This window comes from Macaca mulatta, chromosome 13 (assembly GCF_049350105.2).
Source record: "Macaca mulatta isolate MMU2019108-1 chromosome 13, T2T-MMU8v2.0, whole genome shotgun sequence".
Lineage (NCBI taxonomy): Eukaryota > Metazoa > Chordata > Mammalia > Primates > Cercopithecidae > Macaca > Macaca mulatta.
The window spans coordinates 70038641-70058663 of NC_133418.1; the positions used below are offsets into that span (position 1 = coordinate 70038641).

Consider the following 20023-nt stretch of genomic DNA (forward strand, 5'->3'; position numbering starts at 1 on the left):
ATAAGGACTTGTAAGGCTCATTACTACACAAAACTCTATGGAAAGGTTTGTCGATGCTATGGAATAGAATCCCCAACAGAGAGAACATCATGAAAGTCTGGGAGGACTACACCACTGAAGATGCCGTCATCGTTATAGAAAAAGCTGTGAAAGCCATCAAGTCTGAAACAATAAATTCCTGCTGGAGAAAATGATGTCCAGATGTTATACATCATTTCACAGAATTTAGGACAGAGCCAATGAAGGAAATTATGAAAGAGGTTGTGGATATGGCAAAAAGGTAGAAGGGTGAAGGTTTTCATGATATGGATCTTGGAGAAATACAAGAGCTAACAGACACCACATCAGAAGAATTAACGGAAGATGACCTGATGAAAATGAGTGCCTCCAAAAAGATGACAAATGATGAGGAAGAGGATGTAAAAGCAGTACCAGAAAACAAACTGAATTTGTTGCAAGGGTTCCAATCATTCAAGACTGCTTGTGTTATTTCCATAAAGTTACATCAAGTATGCCCGCCTCTTCTGCCTCCCCTTCTGCCTCTTCCACTTCTACTACCCCAAGACCAACACTCCCACCTTCCTCCTCAGCCTACTCAATGTGAAGACGAGGATGAAGACATTATGATGATCCACTTCCACTTAATGAATCAGCAAATATATTTTCTCTTCCTTTGCTTAGTAATATTTTCTTTTCCCTAGCTTACTTTAAGACTACAGTAATGTAATATACACAACATGAAAAATATGTTAATTGACTGTTTATGTTATTGATAAGAGTAGGCTATTAAAAGTTTTGGGGGAATCAAATGTATAGGAAGATTTTCAATAGCATAGGGTTGGTGCCCCTAAACCCCCTGCTTTGTTCAAGGGTCCACGGTGTGTCTCTCACACACACACACACACACAATGGGTTTCTATTATCTGTTGTACCAACACCAAGCTCGTGCCCTCACCCATCTAGCTCCATCCTTCTCTCCTTCCTATTTCCCATCACTCCGCCTCTAGTAGAGGCTGCATCTGGAGTCGATGTCACCATCTTATAAAGATGCCAGCAGGATGCACACATCCACATGTAGAATAATGCACTCAGCCTGTGACCCGTCGTCCTGACTCCCCAGTCTCTTCACCTTATCACACCTATCTACCTTCCAAGGCTCAGGCCAAGGCCCATCTTTCCTTCCTGGAGATATTTCCATTTCCAATCATTCTGGGTCTCACAGCTCTCCTTTTCCTCACAACTCTACAACTAACAATCTGGACCACAGAACCCCGGAACCAATCATTATAATTTTGCTATCGTTTCATTTATCACTCTTATTACTTCCAACTAGACTGTTCCCTTCCTAAGTGCAAGGATGAGGCTTTATACTTCTATATTCTCAGGGGTCTTTGGTCCGGTTCTGTGCACAGAATTATGTGCAGAGTGAACTGAATGCCAGCAGACAGACTGGGCTTGGTGTGTGCTAAGCTGACTTCACAGGGGAAAAAGGGCCAGGCGGCAGCAACCCAGGTACATGCAGTTAAGGCCAGCAGCCAGCCCTAACTTAGTATCTTGTCCATTCCCTGCTTTTCCCTTGGGTAGTTAAGATCCTCAGCTATGTGCTGCATGGAAAACGTCTGAAAGGAAGGTTACTTGGGTAACAAGTGGCCATTTTAAGTCTGTCCAGTCTCAGATTATTATTTTTTACTTTCTTTTCTCCTATAAAAGAGGACAAGCAAAAACAGAAGAATGTGGTTGGCCTTGAGGAAATAAGATTATATGCAGAGGCCTACCACAAGTAGTAAAATTTTATTTTCAATATAATTGTCCCTTGGTATCCACAGGGGATTGATTCCAGGTACCCCAAGGATACCAAAATCCATAGATGCTCAAGTCGCTTATCTAAAATGGCACAGTATTTGATATAACCTATGCACATCCTCCCATATACTTTTAAAAAAATTCACTAATTATTTTTTTTTGAGACAGAGTCTCGCTCTGTCACCCAGGCTAGAGTGCAATGGCATGATCTTGGCTCACTGCAATCTCTGCCTCCTGGGTTCAAGAGATTCTCCTGCCTCAGCCTCCTGAGTAGCTGGGATTACAGGCACCCGCCACCATGCCTGGCTAATTTTTGTATTTTTAGTAGAGACAGGGTTTCAACCATGTTGGCCAGGCTGGTCTCGAACTCCTGACCTCAAATGATCCACCCATCTTGACCTCCCAAAGTGCTGGGATTACAGGCATGAGCCACCCCACCTGGCCTCCCACACATTTTAAATCATGGCTATATTATTTGCAACTAATACAACATAAATGCCATGTAAATAGTTGTTATACTATATTTTAAAAAAATTGTATCATTGTTTATTTCTATATTGTTTTCATTGTTCTTCCCCTTGAATATTTTCTACCTGTGGTCAGTTAAATCTGACCATAATAGCAATGGAAAAAGAAATGTCTTTAAACATTAAGCTTCTCACATTATTGGATACCCTCCTTACCCCCAAAAAAGAAACAGGAGGTGGATTTTGCCTTCAGAAACTTCAAAATGATTTTAATTTGGGTATGTGGGAAATGCTGGAATTTGCTATTTGTGCAATGCCAGGTTGCATCAAAATCAAGCAATCTAATGAAGTGGAAAAAATAGATATAAAACAGGTGTGGGCTTAATCTAAAATTCTGTAACTCTCATTCTGCAAGTGCTGTTTGAGGTGACACTGGTGCTCTCTCTTTCCACAGTACACCCGTCAGCCTCCTAAAGCTGTCCGGGGCGCCATCACGCTCCTGTCCAAGAAACGGATGCTGGTGGAATCAGTGTCGCCCTAGAAGAGGTGGGTGGAGCAGCTCTCCAGGCCAGGAGTCGCAGAACTCCGCATATGGCTCTCACGTGTGCTCTTTAAGTTTTTCCTTTCGTCTCTTGGATCAGCTGTCATTTCTCACGCTGAAACGTGATTATTCATAGCAGCCCCTTTTCTTCTCAAATTCAGGTGGTTTCTGGATTGAACGAAGCTCCTGGTTCAAAACTTCAAATTTGAGGGATGGGGACTAACTGCCTCTAAGAAAGGTGCAGGGGCTTCTGACATTTTTGCTGTTCGGGGGCCTTTTCCTCTCATTTCTTGTCAGTTTGTGCACCTGAGCAGTGACATAGTGAGTGGTCCACCTACATGTGCTGTTTTCATCACAAAGAAAGTGCCTTCGTGATGGGAACTGCAGATCAAGGGGGACAGAAACTTCTAACTGCAGCAGCCATTCTCCTAAGTCTCCCTCCAAGAGGGTGAAGGGGACAGTGTGGATGGAATTATGAGAAGTTAAGGAAGATAATAATGAACAGATGGGGACTGTCGGTACCTTCCCAGGCTCCAACCAGCAGGACATAACCAATGTTCTTTCAGACTTTATCCTGAAAGCTTGATCTCAAATAATCACTTGTCTCACTTACATTCAAATGAATGCAGTAGAAAAAGTGGTCCTCTCAGAATCTCCTCCCCACAAACAGGAAACATGTACGACACATTCCACAACTCTATTCTCTCTCTACAAAATCTCAATGGAATGTGTGTGTGTTTCCACATGAACATGGGGTCCAGGGTGTGGGAGAGGGAGGGTGGTGATGGGGCCCAAACACATTCATGCAGGTTGAAGAAGTTCAATGCCACATCACAGGGACCCCATGCTGATGGTGACTGGCTATGCCAGATGAGCTAAGAGATGGTTCATTCCAGACCTGGATGCAACTCAAAAACTATCAAGCCTCAGAGTAACAAGAATAAACAAGACAAAGCGAGGTGAGATGACTTCCTGATGGTACAACATGAAGGGAGTGTGAATTGAGACTAAAATTCAAGTACACCACACTCCCACAATGTGTGTTCTACCTGCTTCAGAGTGGGTTTCTCACATGTTTTAAGGCACAATATCTGGGCAAGTTTAGGAAGCAGTAATTACAAGAAATTAAGTTCAAGAGGTGATCATGATCTCACAGAGCTATCCATAGAAACATGTTACAAACTTCAAAGCTCCCAAGATCTAAAAATTCTTAGCTGCCATTTACTGAGCAACTACTGTGTGTTCACCTCTCCCTGCTAGGCGGCTGACAGCTGTGATCACATCTAATCCTCACAGTAACCCAGCATTATAATAATTACTATTCCTGTCATTTTATAGATGAAGACTCAGTGGCTCAGAGAGATGAAGCAATCTACCAGCTAGTTAGTATGTGGTGAACCAGGACTTAAAGCTTGTCCTCTTCATGCTACAGGAAAAACCCAGAATACAGTACAGGGAAGAAGGGTACATGCTTCCATGTGAAAGGAAGTGAGGGACTCGGTTCCCATCTGCTGGCTGGTTTTCATTTTTTTAAAGAGCTATTTTTATATTGCCAAACTTCATCTTCTCAAAAGGAAGAGGAGGTAACAATAGAGAAAATTAAACATAATGGAGCGGGGGTGGGGGGGCGCCTCTCAGCAGTAAACACTTTCTGAAGCCTGCAAGAGTGGCTAATTCTGCAAAGGAAAGGAGTGTCTCTGTCTTGCCTCCATTATTGGACATCGGATTCCCTGGTGCGGCATGTGTCCATCCCCACAGCAACATGTGCACTTCTGTCCTGTGTCCCTTCTGACAGGAAAGTGAAACTAAGCCCTTAACATGGGGACAAGGGTCGATACCAGACTCACATGACTATCGGGGGCTCTGCAGGCAGACAGCAGTTCCTCTGAGGAAAATGCCTGTTTTTACTGATCCTCCTTTAAATCATTTTAAGAAGCTTCCCTTCCCCTCACCCTACAGTCCGTGGATTCCTGTGTTTTTTCACAGGCGCTTTTCCTGTTTCCCCCTCCCAAGGTCCCGTCTAGTCCTAAACCTTTACCAGTCATATCTCCATCCCAGACCCATCTTTCTTTCTCACTCTAAAAGAGGAGAGGAAACTTACTGGGCCACATAAACATCTCTAGGATCTGATAAGATAATTCTAATTGCTTATTGGAGCAGTAAGCCCAGTCCAGGCCCTGCCTAAGAAGCAGTATGGCCTTACGCAAATTCCCCTGCATGGACCCAAAACCCTTAGAGAGGAAGGAGGGGGCTGGATGGTCCCTCCTGGGCCACTGACTCTGCCCCACCTGTCCGCCTAGCCTTGAGTTTGGGTAATTCACACTCTGTAAGGCATCAGGATTTGCAGAACTATGGAGTAATCACAATGGCAAAGGTTTTGTCAGTCCAGAGATGGGGAGGAAAAGAAAGAAAGAAAAAAAAAAGCTTCACAGAGCTGATCTGTCCTTTTTTTTTAATAGGAAAGGAAGATACAAGGGAAGGTTTCTGGCAGGGTGTTTTGGGAGATCTCTGGGGTGCTGTGATGCCCTGTTCCAGCCTGTACCCCCCACCCCTTCTTTCTCTGTAAGTGTCCAAAGCAACCCTGCAGCTACCTGGAGTGACAACTCACCAAGGGTTGTGGTGCTGGACAGAGTACAGCCCCGGGCACTGAGAGAGGCCAGTGAGGCCTAGATCTGCCACAACCCAGCTGGGTGGCCTCGCTGGTCACTTCTTTTCCCTGACTTACTGTATCTACCAAGTGAGGGGATTTAACTTGGTGGTCACTAAAGTCACTCACAGCTGTATAATAACAATCTACAGGGTGTTGCAGGGTAGAGGACTCACTAGCACCAAAGCTGAAGTCTATAGTACCTGCTGATTTCTTGTTCAGGTGAAGAGGAAATAGAGAAAAGACACTGATCTCAGCAAATCAGTGTGACAGGCACTTCCTTATGTTTTTGTCTTTTAATTGAACATAGATTTTTGCTATACACATTCATAAACAAGGGCCTCTACTGAATACACAGGGTAAGATGGGAAGCACTAATTCCAAAATTTCTTCTAATATGCTACAAAGCCAAACTCACTTCACATTAGTCCTCAAACTCCTCCCAACACATGAAACTTTGAGCTTTCAGAGGAGTATTAGTTATTTTGGCCCAATTAGGATTAATCAGGGAACACCACACTGTGTCCCATGACTTCCTGCCTGTCTTGTTCCCTGCTGGGACCCAATCCTAAGGGCTCCGAGGGAAAGGAGGTGCTCAAGAGTCAGTAGGGTGGGCTGCAGTCCACACCGTATCGCCTACTAGCAGCACTGGCCTTGGCAAGTCACTGGTAACCGTTTTCTGTAAACCAGAGGTAACAGTTGCCCACTTCATTAGACTGTAAGAACTGAATGAGAAAAGAGTAGGAGAGTACTCTGTAAACACAAGTGATAGGGAAGTTACCATTACCATTCCTTTCCAAAAAACCCCTCCAGTTTAGCTGGGAAACTTGCCCTACACCAGTGCCTGCTGCTTGCTACCTCCAAATGCTCTCTTCACTTAGTACAAACTATGAGCTTTCACACTCTGGCTGCCCCACCTGTGAAACTCTTCTCTTCTCCTGGACCCAGCTGGAACCCTACCCACATCCTACCCACCTACTAAGGTTTCCTGACATCCCGTCCAGAGGGCTTATTTCCCCTTCTGAACTCTAGGGCTCTGGGGCCATTCATCTGGCACTTTATCATGTGGCACTTAGGACTCTTAGTTCACTTTTCAAGTTTGTGGGATTAGACCCACATTTAATGGAGGAGTTCTGTGTCTGGTTGTTTAAAACAAAAGTAAATTCTCCCATATAAATGATGTTTTTAAAAAACCCAGCTAGGTTCCACGGCCAGTCCACAAACACTGTTTCAATAAACAATATGTACCAGTATGGTTCTCTTAACAAAGGCTTTATGAAAAAACTCAGAGCAGCTCAATGTGGGATTTAAGGCTTAACAAATCTCATGTTAAATCTATCTTCTCCACCTAGCTCAGGCTGTTTTGAAATTAATGGTGGCAACACACACACACACGCGCGCGCGCACACACACACACGCACACACACTTTTCTGTTGCTTTCTCAGAGACTGATGTAAGAAGACAGAATATAGAACGTCAGGAAACAACAGGCAAGCAAAAACCAGTGATAACTGACTTGGTGGGGTTTGGGGGAGGGCAGAGGTGTTTGGAAAACCTCACTTTATTTCAGTCAGAGGCGAGTGCTTAGTCTGGCCAGGAGCAAGGCAGAACACTGGCCACTGTGGTGAGAACCATTCTTCACTGCAGATGCCCATGAAGGGAGGTGGCAGGCAATGGTGAGCGTCTCAAATGGGTTATGAGCTGTGGGCAGAACATTACCACCAAAGTGCAGGCCTGATATGCCAGGGGCTCCTCTCTCTCATGTCAATGCTGCTGCAGGGCAAACCTTCACCCCTCAAGTCTCATCCTAGTCTGGCCCTGAGATCTAGGTCTAATTACTAAGTGGCCAGCACAGATTCTGTGCTCACACTTTTATCTGCCAATCCGATGCTAAAGTAAAGGGTGGGTCTGTATTTTTAAGGGATTTTTCAAGTGAGACCTTTATGGAGACTTATAGACCATAGTGATTTCAGAATAAGAAATGAGAAAAGAATAGTTTTCTTTCTAATCAATCTAATCCTGACTAGCAGAAGCTTCCTGGCCCAGCCCTCAGTCTTCTCACTGCTCTATGAGCTGATACACCTGAGGCTGAGAGGGAGCAGACACTTCTGGACACAGATCATAACCAGGCCAGGACCCGAGATCTCTGCCTTCTGATGTTGCTGAGTAGTTCAAAATCAAGTTCCTTAACAACCCAAATGCCTACATAAAACTTGCTCATATTTAACTCAAATATTATTGAGCCAAAATCCAGGGTGGGGTGAGGGTGGCATTGTCTGGGTCACTAAACTAATGTTTCTTTGAACTTTAATCAGAAAACACACATGCACACAAACACACATTTCCTCCTCTGTAAAGGAACTGGCTCTAAGAATCTATTAATAAAGTAAATTGAATCACCTAGTCCCTCAAACATTTATCTGTTAGCTACTGCCAAGCTGGCGGTTAAGTGCTGGGGCTAAAATGCTGGTTGACAAAGACTGGGCTCCAGATAGAGTGCAAATGTTTATGTTACCCAGGGTTTTGGACCACTGGTGCAGAAAGCTCAGCTAATGTTATCTGATGACACACTTAGCTGGGGACATTCATTTACCCAGGCCTGGAAGCTCTAACCACCTCATTAGTTCTGGAATCTGAATATGCAAGGAGCCTTTGGGGCAAGCTCTCATGGAGGTCTCCTGCAGGGAGGATCTTTAACTTGAGGCCTTGGCAACCTCCACAGCCAAAGGCAGTGTGTGGTGTGTTTCCTTTCCAGGAAGTTCCACGAACCAAACAGACTATGAGGCCAAAGGGACTTAAAATCTCCAGTCCAGATGAACAAGAGCTTTAGAGCACTCTATCTGTGGTATCTTTATTTTTGGAAGAAAATTAGACTGGCCAACCTATATAACCCAGGATGGCTGTGAAGAATGGGTAATACAAATGAAGGCACTTGGGGCCTTACCAAGTTCTGTAAAACCACTGACACGGACTGCTTAAGAGCTTGGAGATGGTAGCCACTGTACCATCTTCTCCATCCTTACTCTCCTAGGTATCTGGGTTCACAAAAAAACTTACTGCTAGCAAATAAGGAGAGGAGTGGGAGATACTCATACACATCTAAGAATTACGCTTTACTGGTTTTTCTCCCTACTTATACTTTTCTTGCCCTGTTCAAAATAGCAACGGGCCTGATCCCATTTATTACGGAGACATTATCAAGGACACAATCTTCTTGGTATAAAATTATTATGGGTCTTTAAAGGCAAACAATTTACTCCCTACAGCCTAGAAGATTGGACCCTATTGTAACAAAAATAAATGTTCAGACTAATTCCTATCCATGTGACCTTTAATGATTTTTTTTAGCTACTTTCAAAACACCATTTTTCCACTCCACAAAAAAAAAAAAAAAAATCAATAAATAATCATACCAGGTTAAATACTAAGAAACAAAAAAACGTTGAGAGGCAGACAAAGGAAGTCTGGTTATAAAAATTATATTTAAAGCTGCATATCACAATGATTCTAGTCTAGGCTCTCAAACAAGATTCACGTTGGAAAAACAAATCAAAATGCAATAAATGGCCTACTCAAACTCCCCGTGTGGGCCCACTCCCTCACCCCCACACCACAAACCAACTGCCTTCTTATAGCTGTCATGGTTCTGAGCAGGGGCCTCCTTTATTTGTCTAGTGTGACCCACAAACCCTCACAGAAAATGAGGCCACTAGACGTACATGCTCAGGAACAAAGGGCATGGATGAAACTCACTACAGAGAAGACAGGGCTTCACTATCTTCTGGAGATCCCTGTTCTTGAACAGGAGGGCAGGGAAGAGAATACTCTTCTGGCTCCATTTTTACCCAGACTCAAAGAGGCAGTCTGTCTGTGGGCTGATAACAAATAGGACAAGGTACAACCTTAGACCCTTGCCTGCGGTAAGAGGTGTGGGGCTGGTCTGCACACAGGCCCACTGCAGCTGGCAAGCTACAGGGTGGAGATCAAGTTAAAAATAAGGCTTTCTGGCAACCCTGCCAACCGCCAGCATCATATTTTCCTGGTGATGTCAGTGCAGCTGTGGTCTCCATCCCTGGGCGTTGGCTTCTGGCTCAGACCCACCTCTACCTATGGCACTCACTACATGTGCTCTGGGAGGATACAGCAACCATTTTCAAACCAAGGCGAGACAAAACCTGTTGGATCAGTCACAGTGACTGCTTTAAGCTTTAGTTTAAGGTGCATAAACAAGAGTCACATTAAAGAGGGCCACAGCAGCTCTGGGAAACAGATTGGGGATACAATTTTCACTGCAGGCTGACAACTTTCCTGCCTGAAAAGGCAGGGTGAATTCATCAGAAGCTCTGTTCCCAAGGAGATGACAAAACACCAGCCTCTCCCTCCACCCCTAAAATAAAAAGTATGCAAGGAAGAAAACGTCAGTGACCACTGAATTCAATGCTTGCCACCTTAAGATGGCAGCTCAGATTTTCTAGACAACCAGAAAGACGCAAATTTGGAAAACATTCCATCATCTCATGTGGGACACGGGTTCGTCTAGAAACCAGCGCCCAAGCCTGGCCCTTCAAATTCCAGCACCATGCCCTGTTTAACAGGGACCCCAGCCAAGTTCTTTCTGACCAAAGGTGGCAATCTTGCAAATTACCAGAACAAAGCGGCTTTATAACAGCTCAAGAACATCACCCAGGCTTGGAATGTGACACTAAGGCTTTCCGTGAAGCGCTCAACTCACTTCTCAAGATTCTCCTCAAAACTATCAATCATCAACTGCAGAATGCAACAGGAGACAAGTCCACATTTGATTTTTCAAAAATGTTTTCCCACCTACAATGCATGGCGCTTCCTAAGATCCCCACTCACCAGCCTCTCTCCAGAGAGGACCTCCAGCAGCTTGATGAGCATCCGTCCATCTCGAAGGTCAGTGTACAGGTCTGTGATCCGGCAGGACACTCGGGCAAGGTGGGAATTGACCCACTTGGTGAAGGTCTTCTTCTGTACGGCTTCACGCTCATCTGCAAGCAGAGCAGAACTTGTTTTACCATTGACCACACATTGGCAGGAGCAGGCACATGCTAGCAGGGCCACAAGACCCCAGCCAGAGGAAGGTCAGCAAAACTGAACTCCAAGGACACCTCTACTTAGCACCCCTTAACTGCAGTCATATTTTTGAGAAAGAACACTGATTATTGATGGTTCAACTTACAATTTTTTGACTTTACGATGTGTTTACTGGGATATAATCTCATAAGTCAAGGAGCATCTGCGTAGGAACTGTCCAGTCCTTAAACATGTGAGCGCCCAGGCCCATTGCCAGCAGAATATCCTTTGCTCCTCTTTCTTTTCTCCCATCCCTGCTGAAGAGGCAGCAAGATGCAGATGACAACAAGGTCCTTTGCAGTCTTGCCCTATACCATAATACTTGACTGGTAAAATTTCCAACGTACATGTTACAGCTATTATTCCTCCAAAAGGTGGGTATATGAAAGAGTGTAGGGTAGGAAATCTCAAGAGACAGCAGAAAACTGCTTCCCTCATCTACAAAGGATTGGGCAACACTGGACAAGGTAAATTCACTCATGACCTTGATTTGCAATGACCCCCTTCACCTGCTCAGTCACACACACCACGAACAACAAAGAAAATGGCAGGCAACATGGTAGAGTGCAGACATTGCAGGCAACAGGAAAGCAGGGTCTGGGCCCAGGGTTTCAACAAAAATGTGATTCAACAGAGGATTCAATGTTCTCTTCTATAAAAGGAGAAGAAAACTATAATCTCCATACTGTGATCCTTTGCTGAAAAGGCAACTGTTGATTTATGGTCTAAAGTGTGATTGTTGTACATTCAAGTCATCCAGGAAACAGTGTTACACGTTTTTCAAGGCTCAGTGATCAAATTATGTCCAATTTAAAGTATAAAACTCTAGACATATTTGCCCAGAACTGGCCTTCATATACCATATAAACAGGCTTTCAAACTTCTTGCCTCTGCAGAATGTTCGAAACATAGGGCGCTGAAGACCTTCAACAGACATCCACAGAATATGCCCCGGACCCAGCCACTCATACTCCTGACTCTGTTCTCTATGTTACATACCCTATATCTAGTTCCACCAGTATGAATTTATGCCAAGAATCTAAAACCTACTCCTAGTGCAAACCCAAACCACAAAAATGATTATGCATGAATCTACAAAAAAAGCAGATACCTCAACAATTTGGCATGTATTTCAAAACCACTGGGCGGGGGTAACAACTAAAAAGCCACCCTTGCTAATAAGGCATGTGCCCAGTAGCCTGAGAGTACTGGGTTCTCAGGTTGGCCAGAAGGAGAGCAAACAGCCCTTCAGGAAGGTCTGTCTGAAGGCTTTGCTGAACTGACTCCACCACCCACCACAGGGAGGGAATGAGGCACAGATGACATTGGTTGAGGTTTTACAGCTGCCGACCTGGCAGGAGAGTCAACTGGGGCACCTGCCAAGATCCCCGGCCACCTGCTACAGTCAGCGGCTCCTTGAGGTCCTGCCTTTCCCAAAAAGGAACTACCCATCCAGACAGAAAGAGGGCCCTTCCCCAGAGACAAAGGCCAACCAGAAACACAGGATCAAAAAGGACAGGATTAGGGGAAGGAGAAAAACACAGTGAGGGGCAGGCTGCAGTGGAGAAGAAGCTGCACCAATAACATCATGACAGGTCCTACAGAAAAGACCACATGCATTATTGATCATGCAATCATTGTGATGGATGGCAACTTTACTACAGTGACTCAGGAGCTGTAATTCTGGGGCTAAGCTTGGCCGTTCTGAAAGAGCAGGTCTAGAGCAGAATACATATGGTGCATTTCACAGATGGCCTCTTATCGAGGAGGCAAGTTAACTCCTAGTTTATATGTATTTAGGGTTAACAAATTTTTTTTGTGAATTATAAAATCCTTTATGCGTTATACTGGAGTCAGAAAATGTCTTTAATGAAGCAAGGGAGCAAGATCAAAATGAAAACCTGCTTGGATTAAAGTATTTCTAAATAAACGAGCACAAAATGTGTTCCTCAGCCAATTGTCACTCTTTTGGGTGAATCACTCACTAAAGGAGCACCCCAACTTCTTTCAGGTTTTAAATTAACAGCTTCCTTTACAAGGAAACTCTGAGGATTTGCCAGAAACAACAGTCAGTAGACTTCCTTAGTACCCTCTCCTAAAGAGTTACAGCCCAACTCCAATCCTCCTCCCCACAGAGAAGCAAATGGAGGGGTCACGGGTGGGTGCAGAGAACAGAGCTGAAACAGACTGAGATCTGTGCTGGGAGGGCTCCCCAGGCTACCACGGTTCTTAGAAACTCAAGGTAGATGTGAGTAAAGAAGAGGGGGAAGAGATGTCAAAAATAAAAAAATAAGCTGTTGCGTTCCTGCCCTCTCTTCCTGTTCCCCTCCCTTCTAACTCTCCTCAGAGTCAGGAGCAGGCCCCGGGAAGTGCAAGAGTGCTGGAAAAATCACGCAGGGTCTAAGTTCCTCAGGTTCACACCCTCACACTGGAAATAGAAGATTCCATCCAGGGACCAGACCAGAATCAACACCCTCATAACACAAGAGGAACAGGAAACGGACTCAACAGAGACACACAAAGCCCCAGCCAACGAGCGTGTCCTCTTACAATGGAGCGCTTGGTGAACAGCAAATACTTCTGAAGCCAGAAGGAGGGAGACAGAGGGGAAAAGAAATCTACTCGGTGGCTCAGTAGAGGATGAGGCTGCGTGTCCTTGGGGACTCCCTCCTTTGTTCTAGACTTCCTGGGAAGGCACAATGACGTCACCCCTGCACTCCCCACCCAGGAAGACTGGGGGAGATGGGCCAGACGTCTGAGGAGGAGCACGAGGCCCTTGGCACGGATGATGAAAGGCAATCCAGGAGTGCTTCCAAGCTCAAGCTGCTGTGACTGGGGTTAGCCGCGTGAGGAGGTGTTGGGGCAGCAGAGGGCAGTGAGCCGACTTCCAGCCCTATGAGCATGAAGCAACCGTGGTGATACAAGAAGCACTTACAAGCTCCATACTGGTTTGGTTATTTAGACCCAACGTTCTCCAGCAGGGGCAATTTTGATTCCTCGGCACATTTAGCAATTTGGCAATGTCTGCATACATTGTTGATGGTCACGATTCAGGGGTAGATGCTACTGGCATTTAGAGGGTAGAAACTCAGGATGCTGCTAAACATCCTAGAGTACACAGGATGGCTCCCACAACAAAGAATTATCCGGCCCAAAATATCAGCAGTGCAAGGTTGAGAAATCTTGGAATACACTCCCCAGAGAGCGCCCCCACCAAGTTGGGTTGCTATTCTTTCATCATTCTCTTTGATGATCTGCAGGTCAGCTCGAAAGCAGCAGAAATGCCCTGCCTTCAGGCCCACTCATGCCACCAAGGGCACGCCCTTTGCAGGGCAGAGGAGCAGCAGCACCAGCAGCAGGGAGCCGGGGCGGGATGGGTTTGGGCGATGCGAGGTGGGCACTTCTGTGCCTCACACCATTTCCATTCTCCTTTTACCATTTCTGGGCCTTGTATTGCTGTTATCAAGTCCTCTCCAAGAAGGTGATGCAGGTAAACCTTTGAGTAGGTTCCCAGCCAGCCCTGCCCCAAATTTGGTAAGTGGTGCCTCCAAGGAACAAGCACTTCTGTGCCCTTGCCCTCTGGGGGTATCTCTCAGCTGTATTTGCCCCCTCTACCCTCCCGCAGTTTACTAAACTTACATATTATAAGGACTCATCTAAAGACTGCCCAGCACCAAACAAGGGGAGATAAAGTGCATGCCAAAGTGTCCAGAGTGTTGTAACTGCTCTAAATTAGTTCCTTCTCCTTTTCTCTAGCAAAGAAATAGTCTCATTAATTCAAATCATTTAAGAAACTGGCCAGGTGCAGTGGCTCACGCCTGTAATCCCAGCACTTTGGGAGGCTGAGAGGTGGATGTCCTGAGGTCAGGAGTTTGAGACCAGCCTGACCAACATGGTGAAACCCCATCTCTACTAAAAATACAAAATTAGCCAGGTGGGCCTGTAATCCCAGCTATTTGTGAGGCTGAGGCAGGAGAATCGCTTGAACCCAGGAGAAAAACGTTGCAGTGAGCCAAGATTGTGACATTGCACTCCAGCCTAGGCAACAAAAGCAAAACTCTGTCTCAAAACAAGAAACTTACCAGAGGGTCATGCAATCGTAAAATCTCAGGACTGAACAAGCTTTAGAACTTACCTAAATTACTTTTCTTTCAAAAAATCCCTTCTTCAACACCTGGGCCAGCTATTTAAAAAGTCCAGAACATGAGGAAATTATATGTGTGGCAGAAGGTTGTTTAATAGTTGTATGGAAAGAAAATGACTTGTTTTTTCTTTTTCATTAAAATATAATTATAGCATTCACTGAGCACTTACTATGTCCCAGGCACAGTCGTCCTTCAGTATCTAATCCCAGTAGCTACAGGGAATTTGTTCCAGGACCTCCCTCAGAAACCGAACCTCTTATGCTCAAGTCCCTTATATAACATGGTATAGTATTTGCCTATAACCAACATACATCTTCCTGTATACTTTAGATCATCTCTAGATTATTTATAACAAATACAATGTAAGTACTGTGTAAGTTGTCATATTGCATCTTATTTGTATTACGTTCTATTGTATTGTTAATTTTTTTCCAAATATTTTCGATCTGTTGTCAGCTGAATCCACAAATGAGGAATCTGCAGATACGGAGGGCTAACTGCACTTATAATCCCCACAACTGCCCATGAGAGTTGTTAGGAGCTAACAACTCTCCAGGCAGGCTGGCTCCAGAGCCTGGGTCCTCACTCACTATGCAATAATGTCTCATTCACAACATTTAAAAAAGTGTTTCCACCAGATGCAGCGACTTACGCCTATAATCCCAGAACTTTGGGAGGCCGGCGGGAGGATCATGAGGTCAGGAGTTCGAGATCAGCCTGAACAACATGGTGAAACCCCATCTCTACTAAAAATACAAAAATTAGCTGGGCGTGGTGGTGCGTGCCTGTAATCCCAGCTACTCAGGAGGCTGAGGCAGGAGAACTGCTTGAACCTGGGAGGTGGAGGTTGCAGTGAGCTGAGTTCACGCCACCACATTCCAGCCTGGGCGACAGAGTGAGATTCTGTCTCAAAAAACAAAACAAAACAAAAAACAAAAAACAAAACCAAAAAAAGTGTTTCCGTGATACAAGACTTAGAATCACCCATCATCTCACCATCCTAAGGAAAGTCCTTATTTTGTAAAGGGTCTGCTGCATTACTGGGTAACTCTCCATCTGTTGGGATGGTGTCTTCATCAAGACTAGGCCTGTCTCCATGGCCCAGTAAGGCTTGTACTACCTTCAGAGTATGCAGAATAGGTCTTACTTCTCCACATAAAGGCCTTCAGGTTCAAACACTTCCCACCATCCTCTCTTTGCGATGCTGTCCAATGTGGTACAAGTGGGATCCAAGATCACGCCTGAGGACCCCACCTCTAAGCAGCCTGGACATCACTTACTTACCAACACAACCCAGGACTCAAGGCAGCTGCAGCTCTGGCAGTCCAGGGAGGAAAGCGGAAAACTAAGTGAAAAAAGGACAAAAAGAACCAGCAGCCCTCCATGGGAGAAGCGTGGTGAGGCCGTCTCTGTGACATGACAGGGGTGGGAGACAGAAAGAAGGGCTCCTAACAATGGTCTCAAAATAAGCTTCTCAGGACCACAAATTCTACCAAAATGTCCTTGGAGCCCCGAGAACCTAGGAACCTGAAGTGGTTCTGAGTGTAAAGACCCAACCAGGCCGGGCACGGTGGCTCAAGCCTGTAATCCCAGCACTTTGGGAGGCCGAGGCGGGCGGATCACGAGGTCAGGAGATCGAGACCATCCTGGCTGACACGGTGAAACCCCGTCTCTACTAAAAAATACAAAAAAACTAGCCGGGCGAGGTGGCGGGCGCCTGTAGTCCCAGCTACTGGGGAGGCTGAGGCAGGAGAATGGCGTGAACCCGGGAGGCGGAGCTTGCAGTGAGCTGAGATCCGGCCACTGCACTCCAGCCTGGGCGGCAGAGCGAGACTCCGTCTCAAAAAAAAAAAAAAAAAAAAAAAAAAAAAAAAAAAAAGACCCAACCAGCTCAGCCTGTAGTTCCACAGGCTCAGAGATAAATAAATTAGCCAACTACTATCAATGAGAACTACTGAGTCAAGAAACCCACCCTCAAGTGAGTGGCAACATTTACATCAGATTCTGATTCCCAGAAGGAGTAAATTATAAGGGAAATCCTAGTATGGTGCTCCTTCCTACAGACAGAATTTTGTAAGATGGTGTCTGCAATAACATTGCCATGCATCTGAATAGCACTTCATACTTTCTCAAAGCTCACTACATCTTCACAGCAAACTATCAGGTAGGTGGGGCGCTAGTTATCTCCAGCAAAGCCCAAGGCTCAGTGGGGTTAAGTGCTGCTAAATGTCACCAGCCAGTAGTGGTGAGGTCCTTGGCTCTGTCTCTCCCACTCCAGTCAGGCAAGAGGGATTAAAATGCATAGCTACACCTTCTCCTGTCATGTGCTGAGTATCACTCTCTTTTGTTGTTTGGTTTCTGACAAGCAACTTGAAATTCTCAGATGTATTAGAAAAAAAGGATGAGGTAGACGGGCGCAGTGGTTCATGCATGTAATCCCAGCACTTTGGGAGGCTGAAGCAGGTGGAAAACCTGAGGTCAGGAGGAGTTCGAGACCAGCCTAACATGGTGAAACCCCATCTCTACTAAAAATACAAAATTAGCTGGGCATGGTGGCGCATGCCTGTAATCCCAGCTACTCGGGAGGCTGAGGCAGGAGAATCACTTGAACCCGGGAGGTGGAGGTTGCAGTGGGCCCAGATGGCGTCACTGCACTCCAGCCTGGGTGACAGGAGCAAAACTCCGTCTCAGGAAAAAAAAAAAAAAAAAAAGAAAAGAAAAGGAAAAAGAAAAAAAAGGTACTGAGAAACACATTTGCTTAATGGTTAAAACAAAGGGCTGTGAATATCCTCTCCATCACCATCCTCTTCTAGAAGCATAACACCTACTTCTTTTCTTCTTAGGGAATGACTGTGATAAATATTGAAAGGCTGTAATGCTTCCATGTAATTTTTTAATTTATATTTTTAAATTAATTAACCAATGAACTTATTAGAGAAGGAGTCTGTCACCCCAGCTAGAGTATAGGGGTGTGATCACAGCTCACTGTGACTTTGGACTCCTAGGCTGAAGCAATCTTCCCACCTCAACCTCCAGAGTAACTAGGATTACAGACAGGCATGCACCATCACACCTGGCTAACTTTTTCTTCTCTTTTCTTTTTTTTGGTAGAAATAGGGTCTCATTATATTATATTGCCCAGGCTGATCTCAAACTCCTGGTCTCAAGTGATCCTCCCACCTTGGCCTCCCAAAGTAATGGAATTACAGGTGTGGGCCATTGCACCCAGCCCCATATTTATTTACTCTGGAGAATTTGCTATAACCAAAAAAATGAACACTGTGTTAGCGTGAGTCAAGTTACAGGATACAGAAATAGCTTTGATGAGCAGAAGGGCATTGCATGATGGAAATGATTGTACAGCATCTTTCTGCAATACCCTCAGCACAGAGTGCCAAACACAACTATATTCACCATATGCCACAGTTCTGGTTATGGAAAGGGATGGGAGCCAGGAATGAAGGAAAGCCTGAAAGCATGGAACATCCCTGGACAGAAAAAAAGGTTAATATAGAATCAGGAACTGTCAAAAGACCCTATTCATTGATCCCCTAAAGACTGAATTTATACCTGGCTTAACAGATGGAATCTTCCTTTTACTTTTCAAGTAGTCTGAACCTGCAGGTATAACCCAATAATATTTTCTATCAGGCTCTTCGGTTGTGCTAAGATAATGGCCTACCCCCTAAGTAAAAGACGGCAATCGTGTAGTTTTTGCTTTGCACAGACATATAGTTAAGTTAGGTGTAGATCTGGGTTCAAAGTAAGAGAGAAAGGAATTACAGGGATGGAAGCTAAGAAGAAATCCAAAGGAGAGGAAGCAATCCTCCCATGAACATATCCCCACTATTTAAATCGGTAATACTGTGTTAGCTGACTAATCTGAAATTGAGGGTATTCGTGAGCTTCAATATTACAAAGCGCATACTGTACCTAGAACTCTGGGTCTAAGATAAAGTCTCTTACCCTCAATGAACTAGAAATCTAGCTGGGGATACAAAACAAAAAGTTAAAAAATAACAAAGAGACATTACAAAGAAGTACAATATCAGTTGCTAAGAGAATAATTTTGGCAATGTATTTTTGTGTGTTTTGAACAAAGCTCACCACAATTTGGGTGGTTTCAGACCCCACCTGAACTCCCCTGCCTTGTGCCTCTCTTCCAATTCTAATCCACCTTAAACATCACTACCACAGTCATGTTCCTCAAATAGTGGTTTTTCAAAGTTGCAGCACTGCACCAAAACCTTCAATGGACCCCAGCTATCCAGAAGACAGTCCAAATCTCTAGTCCAAATCTCTGAGTCTGGCATTTAAACTCCCAAACGGGCTCTCCTAAGACATCAGCTTCATCTGGGAACTTCCCTGACACACTGTCTTTTGTTCCAACCTAACAGGTCTTACTCTCATGCTCTGAACTCTCACTTTGCAGGCTGCTTTTCCCCGTCTTTGCTTATATCATTCTTCTAACCTGGAAGGCAGTTTTCTATTACCCTTCCTTTAATCCTTAAGCCAAGATTAGTTCTACCAATGTGGTCTCTTATCTTTTTATTATACATCCTGTGTCCTGTCTCTTCAATTAACCTGCAGTTGGGTCAGAGGCAAAGGCCCGATCCTATTCCTGTTTAGAACTTTAGCATATACCTGACATAAAGTAGGTGTACAATAAACATTTGTTGAATGAATCAGCAAACCTCCAGTGCCCAATGACTAGTTTCTCAATAAACCTTGGTGGTAGTGGTGGTGGTTTCACTGAAATTGTTGAGGAGGAGGGAAATTTCAAATCACAAAGACAGGCCCTAGGCAGTTAGATGTTGTCACTGTAGAGCACTAAAAATATTTGACAGCTGAATTGTTTCTTGCAATTTTTCCTCAATGTCTGAAATATGGATAAAAATGCAATTTTGTAGTGCTGTCATTCAGACTAAAATGGGTCCAGAGCCAACCGAAAATGTTGACAAATTTCATTTTTTGTTTGCTTGTTTTACCTTTGGGCAATTGCCACCACATACCTGTGCGGTAAAGTGAAGTTGCAAAATACACAAGAGTGTGATTAGGACATTATTGTAACATATTACAACATTATTTAAACATGACCCAAACAGGCCAATTGTCACAATACTTAATTTATACCAACTATAACAATTTATCTATTAAAATTCAATTCTTGAATTGTTTTAAAGAATAAAAAAGGATCCTAACTCAAAACAAAAGAATAGTAGTAGGGTGGAGTCCCCCTATGTGCCTTAGCTTGAAAAAATAAATAAATCATTTCCCATGAGTAACATGCAAAATACACAGAGCAGGAAGCCGGAAACAGGC

General features: G+C 44.5%; 1 protein-coding gene across 9 annotated transcripts in view; it reads right to left on the reverse strand.

Annotated features, from left to right (window-relative positions):
* The window catches only part of SPTBN1 (spectrin beta, non-erythrocytic 1), a 213914-nt gene that overhangs the window by 60278 nt on the left and 133613 nt on the right, over nucleotides 1-20023 (reverse strand). For all 9 annotated transcript variants that reach the window (XR_013402433.1, XR_013402434.1, XM_077958637.1 and 6 more), the window contains 1 exon segment: nucleotides 10320-10471. Coding sequence is in view for 7 of the 9 variants with exons in the window: in XM_077958637.1 (XP_077814763.1) it covers nucleotides 10320-10471 (152 nt within the window). In the remaining 2 variants the exon portion in view is untranslated.